The 17,392-nt window shown below is 35.0% G+C and overlaps 3 protein-coding genes across 7 annotated transcripts; 1 reads left to right on the top strand and 2 right to left on the bottom strand.

Annotated features, from left to right (window-relative positions):
• Positions 1-1,289: 1,289 nt before the first annotated feature.
• Positions 1,290-5,463, top strand: LOC147390332 (uncharacterized). Of its 5 annotated transcripts, none has more exons than XR_015170245.1 (5): positions 1,290-1,928; positions 2,641-2,743; positions 2,994-3,222; positions 4,274-4,451; positions 5,138-5,463. XR_015170245.1 is itself a non-coding variant. In XM_086417166.1 (4 exons), the coding sequence occupies exons 1-4, from the start codon at positions 1,800-1,802 to the stop codon at positions 5,205-5,207; spliced, it is 483 nt and encodes a 160-aa protein (XP_086273292.1). In that variant the 5' UTR covers positions 1,291-1,799; the 3' UTR covers positions 5,208-5,463. The 5 variants fall into 5 exon arrangements, 3 of the variants coding, with proteins under 3 accessions (XP_086273292.1, XP_086273293.1, XP_086273291.1); XR_015170246.1 differs by having other exon boundaries at positions 1,293-1,928; positions 2,647-2,743; XM_086417166.1 differs by lacking the exon at positions 4,274-4,451 and having other exon boundaries at positions 1,291-1,928; positions 5,186-5,463.
• Positions 5,464-6,038: 575 nt separating this feature from the next.
• On the bottom strand, positions 6,039-11,172 carry LOC147390333 (pyruvate, phosphate dikinase regulatory protein 1, chloroplastic-like). The gene is made up of 3 exons (XM_086417162.1): positions 8,509-11,172; positions 6,669-7,308; positions 6,039-6,575 (listed from the first exon to the last, which is right to left on the bottom strand). Exons 1-3 carry the CDS (start codon positions 8,986-8,988, stop codon positions 6,472-6,474), a joined length of 1,224 nt encoding a protein of 407 aa, XP_086273288.1. The 5' UTR covers positions 8,989-11,172; the 3' UTR covers positions 6,039-6,471.
• A 242-nt stretch (positions 11,173-11,414) lies between these two features.
• On the bottom strand, positions 11,415-17,250 carry LOC147390334 (uncharacterized). Its single transcript, XM_086417164.1, has 5 exons — positions 17,108-17,250; positions 16,905-17,002; positions 15,886-15,985; positions 12,538-12,720; positions 11,415-11,743 (listed from the first exon to the last, which is right to left on the bottom strand). Exons 1-5 carry the CDS (start codon positions 17,162-17,164, stop codon positions 11,621-11,623), a joined length of 561 nt encoding a protein of 186 aa, XP_086273290.1. The 5' UTR covers positions 17,165-17,250; the 3' UTR covers positions 11,415-11,620.
• Positions 17,251-17,392: the final 142 nt, after the last annotated feature.

The raw sequence follows: 17,392 nt of genomic DNA on the forward strand, positions 1-17,392 counted from the left end.
TCGAATCCGATCTAATCCTTATTGGATTAAATACTAAATCGATCTTGATCCGATTTGAACCTCGATTGACAATCCTAGATATGAAAGAGTTCAAGGAGTATTTTTTGAAGATTACCTATTTGGATGAAATTTCACTGGTATGAATTCCGTGTAACTTGTTTTCTTCTAATATTCTTTTTTTTTTAATAATTGCTATCATATTTTCTCTCTTTGTATTTGAGGGCTTCTCGGCCTCCTTTTTATACATGAATTCTATAATCTACAAAAGGTATAAGTGTAATGATTTTGTAACTCAACCTAACAGGGTGACTCAAAAACTTAACTAATGTGTACCTTATACGAATCATAGATTTTTCCCTCGGGATACACAACTGCATATCCTCATGTTATGTATCTCGAGGGAAAAAAATCTACGACTCTTGCATCTGACACGTCTGTGAGATTTTGACTTATCCTGTCAGGTTGAGTTACAAAATCAGCACGCAAGTTTTTGAAATCCAAACTTGGCTAGTTTCTATCTTTGATATATTTTTATGAACTAACTTAAATTTTAATTTTTAAAATTTAAAATTTTCAAGATATGACTTTTGTAAAAGGTTATGAATTTTTTGGTGGGAAGAATTTTTAATAATATAGATCTAATATTATCATGTTTTGAAACTAAAGGCAATTTATGGGAGAAAATCATCTTTTGTCACCAAAAAATAATCTTTAAATGACTTATAAGTTAGAAAATTATTTAAAAAATTAGAAATTATCTTCACACTAGTGAGATATAAAATAAATATTAAATGATTGGAGATTTAACTGTTTGGTTAGTAAACTACTCACAAGTATTCTTTAAATTCTAATAAAAATAAATTGATTCAAAATCAAACTTAAATTGATTCAATATGGTCCAAATCATTTGACAAGTTTCAGGTCTAATTATTGATTCAATTTTTTTTTAACGAATAATAAAATGTGCGGAAAATATAGCCATGGTGGCAGCCTGACTTAAAGAGTTTTTCTAATCTTTAACTTGGACTTATATTAAATCTCATCGGATATAGAGACAACTTCATCGATATGTCTTGATATCGTCCACCAACGAGAAGGATAGACAAGTCAAACGTATCAGATTTAAAATCACAGTTTATTTTTCTCATTATTGAATGAGAAAAGCCGACTCAAATGCATCGGAAGAGTCGTCTCGGACGACTCGGTCTCGTTGGTGGACGAGACACAAAAACGAGTTCTAAAACCATGACTTATAGGCTATGGCACGTGCAATAGCTTATGAAACCAAAACTTGTTTCCAATAGCAGTGTTTCTTGTGTTGTAGAAGCCATCTTCTCATCAATACAACTGGAATCTCTCCCTTTCAATCTCTGCTGTTATTTGTCAATTTCTTTGTTTCTTTCCAACAAATTCTTAGTTTTTCTTTGATTGATTTCTTATTCTCATAGAAAGACAAAGATGGTTGTCGTTTCATAGTAGTTGCAGGTCACTACATCTCTATTTTCCAATACGCAGTAGAACCCAACCTTTGTTTCAAAAATCATTAATGTTGCCAAAGAAAATAAAGAGCTATTGAACATCTCTTCTTCTTCTTCAATTATTTCACTCTTGCAGTCTTGTATATATGAACAAAATGGAAGAAAAACCAAAGTTGGTGAGTTGTCTAGGTTGGTTTTCTTCCTCGAATCTCTTCTTGTAACTGTTTTATTGGGTTATGGTTGGGCAATTTCTTCAGGTTTCTATTTGGGTTATGTGAGTTCTTGTTGAGATTTGAATTTGGAGAAGTGGGCAGCCAAAAAATGGAAATTTGGGATCATAAAGAAGAAGATTTTGAGGAAAAAAGAGATAAGTGTGATAGCTTTGTTGTGGACATGGAGAGCTTGTCTAATGGTACCTTTACAGACATAAATGCTAACTCTAGGATCACAGTAAGAAATTTCTCCTCCCCCCTCCATTTTTTTTTTTTTTTTTGAAATCTTAATATTTGTTGTTAATTAACAAATCTGATGCTTCTTCCATCTTCTTGTTCTTAAGAAGCTATTTTATTTCAATACATATATATAGCTATTTTTAGTTTTATTCCATCTAATTAACTCGGCTAATTACGCTATCAGTTCATGTTTAATTGGATTTTGTAATTTCCTATATTTATGAAAAAGTGATCACCTTTTGACGAATTTATGATTCTGGCTCACTGTTCATTTTAATTACCAAAACATAAACGATCACGAATTCAGAGGTTTTAAAGTTACAATTTCACAAGTTCAAAGTGACTAATTGGAAATTGTCACTATAAACCTGCAAAATAGTCACTTTAAAACCGCTGAATTCATTTCTGTTCTGAATTATTTATAAATAAAAAAAAGTGATCATTCAAGTTTTGGTAATTAAAATGAACAGGTAGCTGAAATAGTAAATAACGCATTTTCAGCTCAAGAAATGGTAATTCACCCTATACTATATTATAATTGACTAGATAGATTTGAAAAATTAGAGCTCCTTAACCCCAAGTTTTTTTCTCCCACTTTAAACATTAATGTGTTCATAATGTTTAAAAGTCCTTTAGATTATATTTTAAATTGTTCAAACAAAGTCATTATAATTGAATGTCCCTAATATTGGGTTTAACTGAAATTACGGATGCAGAGAAATCTTTCTCGAAAAGGGTCTCAACGGTTTGAAAGGAAGAATACTTCTGCAAGTAAGACTAATTTTGGTGTTGTTGGAGATGGGTCACCTAAAGGTATATATCTTTATTTATATTTATTTTAGAATTAAAATTATTTGATTCTCTAAAGGCCATGATAAAAATATGATAATTAAGGGTAAAATTTCCAAACTTTAGCTGTCTATGTGTTGCAATGCAACCTTTGAATCATTATTTGAATGTGTTTTATTTATAATATATATATAGTGGGCCTAACATCAAAATAAAGTAATGGCACACCAAAAGCATTATTCAAAACCTTTGATCAAACAAAGTAAAATTGCAGCTGGTGATTTGATTGGGGGTTGCACGCCTGAGAAGTCTTCCATGATTAATGTGAATGTGGTGGGAGTAGTGGGGAGCACAGAAGAGGAGAACATCAAGACCAAAGTCCCCCCACAACACATCATCACATGCAACGTAGGAGTTGGGGAAGGAAGAAGAAGTAGAAGATACGGCACACAGCGTTCTATTTGGGCTGATCCATGGTGGATCCTGCTCTTCTTCGCCTCCTTGTAAGTCCCACAAGTAGAGATTTGTTTGTTTGTTTTATTTTTTAAGACATTAAAATTTTAAAAAGAGTTGTGATGAATGCACGCGGTCATGATATACGGCTGACATGGCGAAGACACAGAACCATAGATCATTTTCATTAGGATACACAGGAAGAAGATGTGCGGTTTTGTGCCTTGCCACGTCATCCGTGTATGAGGACCGCGTGCATTCATAGTTATTCTTTAAAAAATGAGCTAAGATGATACATCAATATTAAATGCCACTTGTATGTTATAAAATGGTATTATTGGGTTGGCAAAGAGAATAAGGAGGAGAATATGCGTTTAGTGGTTAAGTGTCATTGATTTTGTGTGTGCGGCGTCGTGCTATTGATTTATTAGTTAGCACCGTTTTTTTTGTTAGAACAAATTAATTCAGATTCACGTTTGATGCTCCAACAAAGTAACATATTTGATGTGACACGAATAAGATGCATCTTGGGGGGCTTGGCTTTTTTAGAATTTGTGTTTTGTCTCTGGTTATATGTTTTTTGTTTGGTTCAATAAACCTATTTTTAATGAGGCCAGTAACTTAATGTTGACAGGAATTAAACTCAAGTCTTTGGTATCATCACCCAAAGACTTTACCAACTAAGCTAGTTAGCACATGCATCTCTTTGCTTATATTACTAATTAAAAAATCATCTATACTATTGGTAATGAGAATGATGAGTATTATTGATTAAAATATCGGATTAAATATTTTTAATTATAAAAGTTATTTTTTTTTATAGATTCATTAATGTGTTTCAAATAATATATTTATAATAATATAGAATCAAGTAATACTTTTATTTAAAAAATTATTCAACAAAATGAGTAATGGTAAGAGTCCACAATTTATGGTTTCATTACACTCTCATGTCAGGGTGTGCGATATGAGGTTCAATCTTGAGTCCACTTCTGTATTATTCAAAAATAAAAAATCAGATACCAATTGTTACTAAACATGACTCAATTCATGCATCCATGCTCTAATACTGATTATTGGAATACAACGCCTAAAATGCAGCAGAAGATGTACTAAGAGGCATCAAATAATAACAACAAATATGGATACAAAGATCTCAAAGTGGGCTATATATGATGCTCATGGGGGATTCTAGGGAGCTCCTCGATATTGGAGAATATTTCAGATTTTGGAACGGATTCTGAATTCTCAAAATTATTGAAGTTGGATCCAGGTTTAGGTAGTTATATTTGCGGTTCAAGGAGGATTATAATTGGGTGATCAAATTTTCAAGGATCGTCAACGTACGGCTGTGATGGGAAGAAGAATGAAGGTTTCCTAGGGATATGTCTTCTCTAAGGAGGAGTCCCTAGGAGTACGTTCCATCTCAACTGAACGTTTGACACACTGCCTAAAATGTCATTTGAGGCTAGTATGTTCTTCGAGATAATAATGGATTTAGAGAAAGGTGAATCTCCATTTCGTGTGATGAATATGATGAAATTCCGAGTTCGGTACACTGATCATTTTAATTCCCGAAACATGCATTCGTCGTTTTTTATAACCTACGAACTCATGAGTTCGCCACTTTTAAAATCTACAAATTTGTGAACATACGAGCAAATTCATTGATTATAAAAGTGACGAATTTACTCGAAATGCATGTTTTGGGAATTAAAATGAACAGTATAACAAAACCGGAATTTGGACATAAGTTGCACACGTTTTGGGAAAAATCCCTTTAGAGAATATTGATAAATTTAGAGAGATTCTATTGCTATACCACCCCAGTTCTCATGTAAATCACTAAAGATTTAGCACACATCTTGGGGCTGTTGTTAGTAAAAGATGGTGTGGCAATAGAAGCTCTCTAAATTTAATATCTCCTCCTATATTTATTTAAATAGAGTGGTTTTACTTTGGCAGGTCGAGCGTCGGAACGATAATACTCATATACTTCACTTTCTCTGTCAGCAAACTCAATGAAGATGGCTAACTCTCATGCCCCCACACCACAACCAGTTTGGTCTCCAAAATGATGCCTACCTCAAGAAAACACCATTACAGATAAGGGTTCTTTCAATGGTGGAAAACCAAGTAACCAAAAGCAAAAAAAGTAAAAAAAATTTGATGGAAAGGGACAGCAAAAGCAAACCTGCACTTTTTCTCTTTCATTTATTATTTTGTTAGGTAAGTCAAGCATATACTGCATTGTGACAAAGAAAAAATGCTCACCACATGATGTGTTCTGACCTGGACTTGTTTTTCTCTACTTTTTTTTTTTTTCCTTTCGAAGACTTATCCCAAATCATCTGTTTTTTTTTTTTTTTTTTGTTACTTATGTCTTTCATCTAAGCAAAGGAACTTAGCATTAATCAACCTGTAAGAAAGTGTGTGTTTGGGCGCTCGAGCGTGTGTAGGTCATTCGGTTCTACCTTTTAGGTAGGGCTGTCAATGGATTAGACTGACCCACAATCCAAGTAAACTAATTTATGAGCTGAAGCATTCTTTTTTCTTGTATTTTATCAAATAACATAGTTGAAGTTCTCCATAGTGAATTGTGTTGCTGGTGGTGTTGTTCATGTGTATCTATTTCTATATTACTTATTTTTTCATTAATATTTATGATTTGGGTTCCAATAACAATCCGATACAATAAATTATCAAAGCGATTGTGGATTGACCATGCCTCAGTTCGATAAGAACCCGATCTGATAATATGTGAGTAAAGGTATGAATTTTGTTTTCAAATCTAGGGTGTGAATGAGGCGAAATAATACCAAGAAATCATAAATATTAATGAAAAAATAAGTAATATAGAAATAGATACACATGAACAACACCACCAGCAACGCAATTCACTATGGAGAACTTCAACTATGTTATTTGATAAAATACAAGAAAAAAGAATGCTTCAGCTCATAAATTAGTTTACTTAAACTCATAACCCTCTGATTGATCATCCAATAGAAGACCTCTTCAAACCTCAGCGATCACCTCAAATAGTTTGGAGTGGTAAGGACTCTCCAGAGTTACCTATAGTTGCTTCTGCAACACCCACATAACATCTAAGAAATAACTAAAGAAAAAAGGAAAATGAACTCGTTCTCACTAATGCTTTCTGCATTTTTTCCTTTATCAATTTACAGTCATCAAGATGTACTCTTTTCTTTTATTCATCAATTTCCAAGCTGTAATTCGGCCTGACATGTCGACACTTATGGTTCTTCCTTAGCAACTCATTCCGAAAGGCTAGGGACTTAGTAACGCCTTGAAATTTGAGGCATCAAACACTTCTGCTTCCTATCACGGTAAAGCCTTAGTAGAACTGTTGCTGTTTCCTCAATCGCTTTTCCCGTCACTTCTGCAATCAGAACAAATAACAATGTGATTAAGATCAATATATAGTACCAGCATTTTTCACTACTACGATAAATTTAACTCGATTTTGGCTTACCAATAATGGGCCAAACAGGATTTCGCGCGAAAATATTGCCAGCAAACTCCAGCTCCTCTCTTACATGAACCATCTCCGAATAACTACCACTCATGTCGTCAGCAAATCTTAGAGTCTTGGCTCTAGACCTTCTAATTGTTTGCAAGACCATGGGGTTTATGGTTAACCCGAAAACCTTTTCTGGATCTATCTCGAATAGAGTCTTGGGTAACTCAACACCCATCACAATAGGAACATTTGCCACTTTATACCCTTTTTGTGCTAGGTAAATTGACAATGGTGTCTTTCCAGTTCGAGAAACTCCAGCAAGGACAATGTCAGCCTTGTGCAAGTTTTGAGGTAAAGCCCCGTCGTCATGCTTAATAGTGAATTCAACAGCTTCAATTCTTCGGAAGTATTCTTCAGTTAGGGGAAGTTTTCGTATTGGAGACCCACCAACGATGTTTGATGGGGAGGCTTGAAGGTGAGTTGCAATTGCATCTGTGATTGGGCTTAATACATTGGTGCATGGGACACCCCATAGATTGCAGGCTTGATTAGCGGATTTAGCCATAGAGGGGTCGGCTAATGTGTAGAAAAGCATTGCTCCTTCCTTGGATGCTTTCTTTACAATCTCCACTAAGTGCTCGACATTATCGACCTGTAATCATGTAATAAGATTGGTTCCTTTTTTTTTTTTTGCTAAGCAAGCAATAGATTTATATTAAAATTGTACGGATGATACAAAATTCAGGGCATACCCCTTGTATTTACAAAGTAGAAAACTGAAAATTTGGAAGATCCATAAAGTGAAGAAACATAAAAAAAGTTCTTATATTCAAGCATTGTGAACGGTATAAAAGAAGAATTAGAATAAGGAGGATGATTGTCATATGTCAGTTTTCCATCAGAATCTGATTTTCCATTAAATCAAACAGGGGAAAACGATTTTCTAAGAGGTTTTCCAATAATGAAAAACATGCTAAATGAAAATTTTACCACTTTTTCCCATTTTTGAGTCTTTCGTCTTTCAACCCCAATTTACAGACCAAAATGAAAATAAAAAATGTCATTTGGCAGAGTTACTGCAACACCTCTATAAATGGAATCAATTATGATATTGACTTGTATCCTACTCCAAGAAACCATGCCCAAATCCTCTTACAGTGGAAGTTGAATCAGAATGAACTTGTAACAGAAACCAAACATCCATTTATTGAGTTTTAAAACCATGATCCAAACTTTACTAACATGTGACCAATGTATCCAAGGTTTCAAGAACCTGGTTTTGGGATAGGCAATCGCCAAGTTCGATTTGAATCGACTGAGTCAATCCCAAATCGATTCAACATAAATTGACAAACATATATTTAAATTCTAGAATTTATGATTTCTTTTTCATTAAAAATTACATCAACAGATTTGAAGATCAAAATAATAATTTTCTATCAACCAAAGACATTTAAATTCTCAAAATTATTTGATACAAAACTGGCCACCTAGTCCAATTTTCAGAGTCAATAAACATCAATGAGATAATAATATTTAAATTTCAAAAAAAAAAAAAAAAAAAATTGTTATAGATTGTATTACAAATTACTACAATTGCAAAATCTTATTACATATCATTCATAAACATTTAATTTTTTAATTTTTTTTAAAAAGGAAATTTATTGAAAAGCCCAAGTAGTGAATCCTAAGTCCTAACTGGTCTCACCGAACCGATGGTCTAATCATCCAAATTAGATAGAACATGTAGCCACGTGTATTTCCACGTGGCATGACACGTATCCACTCTCATGTATGAATTGTTTTAGTACAAATACGTGGCAAAATAAAACAGTTTAAAAGACGTACTTACCCCCGAGAACAAGTGGGTATTTACGGAACCGGCCCCTGCAACTAAACAGTGCTCGAACTGCCCTAACGCCGCATTAACAGAGTGTTCCACCGTCCATCCTGTGCCATCAGAAACCATGAAGATCGCCTTCCCCTCCGTCATCTCTCCGTTATCTTCCCTTCCAATTCCCTTTTGTCTCTCTCCTTGAAGAGTGAGAACCGAGTCATCCTCAACCCCTTTCTGAACCGGAGAAATCAGGTTAGACGTATGAGTGAGACGAACCGGACGGTCCATTCTCCACCCGGCTCGTAAACCACGAGACATGGACCATCGGTTGAGTTGAGAGCTACACTTGAGTTTCCGAACCTCAGGCTTGGAATCAGACTCGGGGATAGTCTGATTGTTGAGAAGAGAAGAGGGCTTTCCAGGGTTTAATTTTTGGTCTGTCGGTGCAGAGTTGAGAGAGAGAACAATTCTGAAACTTGAAGAAGCCATTTTCATGAGATTTTTCGCATATCTGTTGGATTTGAAATCGAATGGAAACCGAAATATAACGAGAAGGGACGAATTTTGTTGGCGAAAACAACATTTGTATCGTTTTATAAGTGTGGATGAGTTGGTGGGCAGAAGGAGAAGCTTCTGTGCCACCTCACCCAATCATGAAGCAAGCAACTATATTTTTGTACAAATCATAAAGTGACACGTGGCATAATGAGTTCAGTCTGCTTATCCAATTGTTACCGTTTGGCCATGTCAGGATCTGATACTCGCGGGAGTTTCTTTTTATTTTTTACCGGTCAAAAATAAAATTTTGAAATTAGATATAAAAAAAATTATGTAATTAAAACTTTCAAACAAATACTCTAGGGAAAATTACTTAAAGGATCATATAGGAGTCTTTGAATTTTGGGTGGTAGTTTATCTAGTAAACATTTTATTTGTTAATGGTCTCTCTTTATTGTTTGAGTTCATCACTTTTTATTTATTGTCGAGGTCAATATTTTCTGGTCGAACTCACCACTTTTTATCGTTGAGTTTGACATTTTTATTATTATTGAACTTGATGCTAGTAAAATCATTTGTTTTTTATTTTTCAAGTTTTTCCAACTAAAATACATAGAAAGATATATTAAAATTTTGGCATAACAACTTGTCTAGATAATTTCAAATTAAAAAAATCATCCTTGATCGATTTTTATTATAAATTTTTTTTTGAAAAACACTTAATTTTTTAGATACATCTTCAAAATGTTTGAAAGTCCTCTTCAAAATTACTTCTTCTTCCTTTTTAGATATTTTTACCTCGGAATGGAATCTCCAAAACTCAATTGAGATGCTGAAAATTTAATTTATTTGAATGGAAATGGTGAGTTCAAAAGATTAAAACACATTCAACATTTCAATTGTGAGAAATGTGGGGATTGAGGTAAGGACGTAGGGTTACTCTTGAGTCTTGAGAGAATAGCTTTATGATTTTTCTGTTCTGACAAGAAAATCCTTTTCCTAAGGTTTTGGATCAGAAAATATTTCCTCATTAAGATGTGAGAATCATTTTCTCTTGTAGATGATTTTCTAGTTAAAATTCGATATTAACACTTGCGAATTGCATTTTTCAAGAACAAATTATTGTCACACCAATTTTACCATAAGTTGATTAGGTTTTTTTTTATTTATAAAAAGTTGTCGGGGTTAGACAGACCCAAATCAGCTACAACCTCAGAGAGAGTTTACCACCTACTATCCTGATCAAGGATAAACAACATAACATAGGAAATGAATTACAGTCAAGAACTTGGCATCCCACATTAACTTACATGGAAGAAGTAAAGTCAACAGACATATTTGCCTCTCTAAAGATGTGGGAGAACGAAACTTCCTGAAAGCTAGGAAGAAGACTCCTAATCAAAAGGACTAAATCATGAACATGCCATGGAATATTTCAATTGTCATTAAGAATGTTAACCGTTACAACAAAGTTGGATTGAACCTGAATCCTCATGCAATTATAGGCAAACGTCAATTGGAGTCGCTATGAACTGTGATACAATGAAAAGCTTAATATTACCTTGTTTTGGGAAAGATATGCATGAACTGTGATACAATGAAGCAAAAAAGAGAACAAAAAACATACACGAAATACATAAGAATTTACGTGGTTCAGCAGTATGCCTATGTCCATGGATCAAAACAATGTTCTTTACTTTAAAAAAATCAAAGAAGAACAATACAAGAAAAGCACCCAAGGTTTTCATCCCAAACCCAAACCTTAAAACCCTTGTACACCCCTCTCCCTTTCTCTCTCAAACCTTAGAAGAAGAAAACCCTTGAGTTTTTACAACCCTAGAGATCTCTATTTATAAAATCGGGAGTTGTTAAATGCATCTATCTCCTCAAAAATAGAAAACCCCATAAAAAAATATTCCATAATTCCCCCTAAAAGTCGAAACCCCCAAAAATACAAGACAACTGCTCAACATGAACAAAGTTCACACACAAGGTTATCTTGAGATCAACACAGGGCGAGATGAGAAGATATCCCAAGCAAGGGAATATGATAAAGACAAGAATACCATAGGATGGGATAATCCTCAGTTCAGAAATTCTCCAACCCTAATCAAGGGGTAGACACAAACATCCACGACAGAATAAGGACAGCTACTCAGAGTGTCGAATGCTCTTGGGAAAATAATTACTCAAAATAACAGCTAATGGAAAAAATCCAGGGAGTGGATAACAATAAATCCGTCTGATCATGGAATTGATCACACTACCGACAAACCACATAATATTTTTAATTGAGGAATCAATTTGATGATCTCTATAAAAACTTGAAAATAGTTAAATAGAAGGCTCCATTGATTAGATGGTTTCAGTATCACCATTGCTTGAAAAATAAAAAATCTGAAATCAAGCAAAGATGAACAGTATAGTCGCACAAAGAAATATTCCTCAATTTAAGCATAAAAAAGGCTCATCAAGTAGGGAATGACACGATGGAACCACTCTCTGAATGTTTCAGATAACTGTTTAGAGTAACAAATTCATAACAAGCTGCTGAAATTCTAAGAATTGGGGTCGAGAAGCGAAAATCATAAACTGCATAAGCATGTAATTACCATATTGCGATAGTTAGTTACTCGTCATCTTTGTATGGGTATTCTTCTGGGATTTGTTTCAAAAGTTTCACTTGCAACTCATAAGCATCATCTCCCCGCAACATATCACGAATCCATGAGACCTCAGTCTTCATTGACACCTGCATAAGTCCATGCAAATCAATGCAATGAGAAGCCGAGATATTAAACTATTGAGTGAAAACCAGAGAATACCCAAATGACCTAGAACAGGAGGAACTATATTATTCATAACCTAAACATGATTACAGCCACTGAAAATGTTAACATGTAAACTTATAAAAAGAAATGTATCATCTCTAGAAATTTTTATCATCACCATTTTCTAATTTAAACTACAATCCTGTTTTCATCATTTCCACCAAATACCCTCTTGTTGAGTTCATTTCTATAAGCACCAACAAACCATGAAGGGAAGATACTCCAGATAATCCTACTTATAGGCTAGAAACCTGATATCTACCAACTTTTGAAATGGTTCAATATCGAATAGGACAACATCCAATATGCTTCAAAACTGCTATAGAAGATCGGTTCATACATTGATTTTGCAAGGTCACAGAGAAGAAGCAGATGATTGACCCATTCACTGAAGATTTGCATAATCAAACTAGGTGATGTGATGCACCAATCTATCCATTTTCGGCCAAACCTGCCATGTGTAGACACAGCTGACTAACATGGACCAATTTTACATCTTGAAAAAGTAATCTATTGAAATCCATCACCTAGAAAAGGAACATCTATATGGTACACAAATCATCATATTAGTACAGGAAGCATTGAATCACATCCATACAGAATACATTTTAGTAGGAGGAATATGAAACACTAGGATTTATCTATTACTGTTGTGAAATCCATAAGAGGAGTGTACGGCTAAGCAGAAATGCAGTGAAAACCATGAGGCACTTACCATCTCTAGGGCTCCTCTAATAACTCCACTTAAGATGTTGCAATAATAAAGACCTTGGCATGTATCAGGAAGCTCAACGAAATCTACGAGAGGGTTATCCTCCAAAACAAGACAGCAACTTGTTCCATCAGCATCCCAGTTGGTCACAGATGCAGTGACGCCTAAGAACATTTTGAAACCAACCTGATTAAAAGTATCATCAGTCTATAATCAAAACATATATGATACTTTTTAGAGAAGAAATTTAAGAATAAAAAGTGAAAATCATTTGTATGGGAAGCAACTTACTCTTTTTTATCTTTTTTTGGATATGTACTTCACCATTAATCCAATGACTGAAGGGTTAACAAAAGATTGTATGAAATATACTTAATCTTCTCAATCTAGAAAACCTTAAAAGTATGCTTCACCATTAAAACCTCAAAAGGGTTTTGATTTCTAGATGCATAGTCAAATACCTTTTAAGCCAATGAATGAAAATTTTAACAGGTTTTATCAGTTGTCCAGTTAACCTTGTCCATGTGTTGACATATTATCTTGATTTGACACCTCAAGCATCAAACCATGTGTTACACCATCATTTTTGTCATATAAAAGTCAAACCTAAACCGATATGATCCATCCTTAAGTATGAAATAGGCATGTAATTACAACCCTTCCCCACACCACTGACCAGTGACCATTATATATATATATATATATATATTTATATATTTCCTCATTTTTATCTTAAAAAATTGCGTTACATACATCTAAAAGATACACGAACATCAACACATCTGCATTTTGGGCATCTGAGAGTTGCCAGTCAGACAGCTTGTATCCGTGTTAGACATCGACACACGTTTTCATCATTGACATGCAAAAGGCTTATGACCATGTGAGTTGGGATTTCTTGAAGTATATGTTGGGTAGGATGGGATTTGGTTCTAGGTGGATTGGGTGGATTATGAAGTGCATTACATCGGTTTCTTTTTCTATCTTAGTTAATGGTAGTCCGGCAGGGTATTTTAGGAGTTCCAGGGGTCTGAGACAGGGTGATCCATTATCCCCTTTTTTATTTCTTATAGTGACAGAGGCCTTGGGAAAAATGTTCAGGAGGGGGGTTGAGATAGGGAGGCTTTCGGGTTTTAGAGTGACAAATGAGGGTCCTTTGATTTCGCACTTGCAATTTGTTGATGACACCTTAGTGTTCTTAGATCCTTCTAGAGAACAAGTGAGAGCTCTTAGGGTTTTGTTATGTTGTTTTGAAGCGATTTCAGGTTTACATGTCAATCTTCAGAAAAGCAAGTTATTTGGGGTTGGCGAGGTTCAGAATCTTCCAATTTTAGCAGCTACATTGGGGTGTAGTAGTGATACGCTCCCCTCGTCCTATTTAGGTTTACCTTTAGGGGCTCCATATTGTAGTAAACATATCTGGGAGGGAGTTATCGAGAAAATGGAAAAGAAGTTGAGTACTTGGAAGGCTAAATATCTATCAAAAGGGGGTAAGGTTACACTGATTAAGAGTACTTTAACGAGTATTCCGATTTATTTTCTATCCCTTTTTTCGTTACCTCAATCAGTGGAAGCTAAGATGGAAAAACTTATGAAGAATTTTTTGTGGAATGATAAGAATGGTGGCAGAAAGTATCATTTGGTGAATTGGAAGATGGTTTGCACTCAAAAAAAGAGTGGAGGTTTGGGGATCAGAGGGCTCAGATTAACTAATAAAGCACTCCTAGACAAGTGGCTTTGGAGATTCGGGGAAGAAAGAAATAATTTGTGGAGGAAAGTGGTGCAGGCTAAATATGGAGAGAAGAGGTTTGGTTGGTACAGTGAAGAGGCTAGAGGGAGATATGGGTGTAATGTGTGGAGAGGTATTATGAAGGGTGTGGATAAGTTCGAAGAGAGATTAGATACAAAGTTGGGATGGGGGACAAGGTGAGATTTTGGAAGGATGTTTGGTGTGGAACTTCAGCTCTATCTACTCAATATCCATCCTTGTACGCTTGCTCTTTGAAAAAGAATAACTCAGTAAGGCAGTGTCTGAATCGGGTTGAGAACACGGACTCTTGGGATCTGGGATTTAGGAGGAATTTCAATGATTGGGAATTGACGGAGGTTGTATCTCTTCTAAATCTTCTTGATTTGGTCCAATTCAGAGAGAACGAACAGGACAGAAGGGAATGGGTCAAGGCTAAGGATAAGAAGTTTTCTGTTAGGTCCTTTTATCATTGTCTGATTCCAGTGGGTGAGGTCTCTTTCTCTACATCTATCATTTGGTCCTCTCTTGTTCCTTCGAAGGTGTCGTTCTTTCTCTGGCTTGCCTCTTTGGGTAGAATTCTTACCTTGGATAACTTGATCTATCGGGGGTGGATTACTCCAAATTTTTGTTTTCTTTGTTCTAGGGATGGGGAGTCTGTCAACCACATTCTTATTCATTGCCCTTTCTCCCGTGCCATTTGGGTGTTCTTCTTATCTCACTTCCAGGTGGATTGGGTCCTTCATTTATCTTTTTGTGTGCTTCTAGAGGGTTGGAGATTCAACATCTTCCATTCTAGAAGGAGACATCTTTGGGCTATCCTCCCTTGCGCTATTGCTTGGGGTCTCTAGAGAGAGCGCAACAACAGGGTATTCCATAGCAAGGAGAACTCGTCTCACGCAGTGATCTTAGAGATTTTGGGTCTTTTGTTTCTTTGGTCAAAGTTGAGTAAAGACTTTGAGGGATTGTCGTTCCAAGACTTTGTATTTAATTGGGATATCGTTTGCGACGTGTAGGTCCCCGCTGGGTGTGTTTTTTTCTTTTTAGTTGCGATTTTTGTTTCTTGTTTTTTTTCTCTCTTGTTATTAGGGGGCTATCTCAGCCTCCCCTTCTTATCCTTTTTCATTAATATAATTTATATTTATCAAAAAAAAAAAAAAAAGTATCTTTTTTATACTCTTGTTGAGATCATGTTATGGGAGATGAGCAATTGAGGCCCTCATTTGAAAAAAAGGAGTACGAACAAGAGAAAGCAAACCCAAATCAGATGGACATTATAATCGAAGCATCAGTATCACTGATTGCAAATCTGCATATCTTTGCCACCATATTAAGAAAAAAATAGTAGTTCTCTTCTCCTTAATGGAAAAAAAATGGAATAATTCATAGATGAACCAGTTGATGTACTTCAAGACAACTGATTTTACATTAATAGTGAGGCAGGCATGAACTTAAAGCCATATTCCACCTACAAATTTTGACTATAAATAGAAGATACATGATTTAGCCAATCTTCAACTCAGTCAGTGTAGTTACCTGAGTATTTTCGATGAGTCTAAAGAAAATGTTAATATACGAGGCGAAAAAATGTTCAAAAAACAGACCTTTGCAATTACTTCAGCTGTCTCCTTGAAATCAACACAACTGGAGACATGAGATTTTGCTAGAAACTCGTCAATCAGTCGAATTCCTATATTATAACCCCTGCAAAAGATGCAATAAGTAAATGGACTCGCTCTACCTGAAACTTATCTAAACCAAAAAAAATAAAAAATACTAGAGAATGGAAATTGTCAATTAGCGCCTATGGTTATCAGGTCCCACACAAACAGACATGATATTGAGATGTCTTGGAAGGGCACCGAGAAGCTTTCCAAAACAAGAAAAGTCAGCAGTACAAAAAACCAATAGTTTGGTATTTGGTAAAGGTAATTTGTTACCACACAAAGCGCCATGTGCGGCGGATAGGAACTATGTTAACCAAACACCATTTGATGAAGTACCCATTACCATCCTTCCCTGTCTCTAACCAATTTCACAGCCGACCTTCAGATGTTATCGCCAAAAAGACATTTTTCATCAAACCTCACCTCCTTCACTATGATACACTCCTGCTTCTATCGTAGGGTCACTTCCGCTCTCCCCTTAAACAAAATATAAACTTTACTGTGCCCGGTTTTTTTTTTTTCTCATTTATGGGTGTTTTTTCATGAACTTTCCTCTTAGAATACTTATAAAAATCTCCATGTTTGTTTCAAAATCCATACTGTTTATGATCTCTACAAAACTTCATTGGTTGTGGGATCTCTAGTTAAATTATCAAGTTAAAATTTAGATGGTGATCAATAAAAACTAAGTGAACAATGTGTTTGTGAAACTGTCCCAAATTGGCATTAAAATCTAAAACCTCCCAATCAAAGAAGACGAATTGGAATAAAAAAAAATCCCAAATTGCTTTCAAAAACATAATAGAGAAAAACACAGAGCAACCGAAAATCAAACTTCTTTATAACAGAAGTACAAACTCGACATACAGATAAATTTGATAATTTACGATCAACAAATGCAAATAAACAATAAAAAAATAAATTATAAATAAAATTAAAAGAAAGAAAAAATGTACATTTGATCGAGCTGTTTGTTGACTTCTTCCACCTCCTCGAGATCCGTAAGAAGCTGCCGTACGATCGCCCCATAAGTGAGGGTAAACAACTCCGCATTCTGAAACCAATCACAGAGAACCAATATCAGAGATTATCAGAGACAAATCAAATTACAAAGAGATCTCTACAAAAATTCAAAATTAGGGTTCCTCAGTTCACTCACCACACGTTCGACATTAGCGAAAACTGTCTCTCCAGATCTTGGAGCAAGAGGAGCCATTAAAATGTGATTTTGTCTGAAAATTCTCACAGATCCACTCTTCGATCACTGCTGCTATAGGTGTGAAGCTCTCCACGAGTGGACTACACGTGTGAAGAAGTATAAGCTTATAAAATGATCTAACAAACGAGATCAGATCTTTACAAAGTCAATGAAACCAATGGTTGTGATCTGATCACAGATCAACCATGTAAGGTTATTCTTGTAATTTCCTTAACTATCTTAGCC

This window comes from Akebia trifoliata, chromosome 11 (genome assembly GCF_017979445.1).
Source record: "Akebia trifoliata isolate Shusen 1 chromosome 11, ASM1797944v1, whole genome shotgun sequence".
In the NCBI taxonomy this organism is placed as follows: Eukaryota; Viridiplantae; Streptophyta; class Magnoliopsida; order Ranunculales; family Lardizabalaceae; genus Akebia; species Akebia trifoliata.

What these genes read in the sequence shown, in the direction of transcription:
- LOC147390332 (XM_086417165.1), top strand. Translation starts at nt 1,800, where the DNA reads ATGGAAATTTGGGATCATAAAGAAGAAGATTTTGAGGAAAAAAGAGAT. An exon ending in ATGCTAACTCTAGGATCACA is followed by an intron (nt 1,929 to 2,640) that starts GTAAGAAATTTC and finishes CTGAAATTACGG; the next exon opens with ATGCAGAGAAATCTTTCTCG. An exon ending in TGGAGATGGGTCACCTAAAG is followed by an intron (nt 2,744 to 2,993) that starts GTATATATCTTT and finishes GTAAAATTGCAG; the next exon opens with CTGGTGATTTGATTGGGGGT.
- LOC147390333 (XM_086417162.1), bottom strand. Translation starts at nt 8,988, where the DNA reads ATGAAAATGGCTTCTTCAAGTTTCAGAATTGTTCTCTCTCTCAACTCT. An exon ending in ATACCCACTTGTTCTCGGGG is followed by an intron (nt 7,309 to 8,508) that starts GTAAGTACGTCT and finishes ACATGATTACAG; the next exon opens with GTCGATAATGTCGAGCACTT. An exon ending in TCCTGTTTGGCCCATTATTG is followed by an intron (nt 6,576 to 6,668) that starts GTAAGCCAAAAT and finishes TTCTGATTGCAG; the next exon opens with AAGTGACGGGAAAAGCGATT.
- LOC147390334 (XM_086417164.1), bottom strand. Translation starts at nt 17,164, where the DNA reads ATGGCTCCTCTTGCTCCAAGATCTGGAGAGACAGTTTTCGCTAATGTC. An exon ending in TCGCTAATGTCGAACGTGTG is followed by an intron (nt 17,003 to 17,107) that starts GTGAGTGAACTG and finishes GATTGGTTTCAG; the next exon opens with AATGCGGAGTTGTTTACCCT. An exon ending in TTAGAGGAGCCCTAGAGATG is followed by an intron (nt 11,744 to 12,537) that starts GTAAGTGCCTCA and finishes GGACTTATGCAG; the next exon opens with GTGTCAATGAAGACTGAGGT.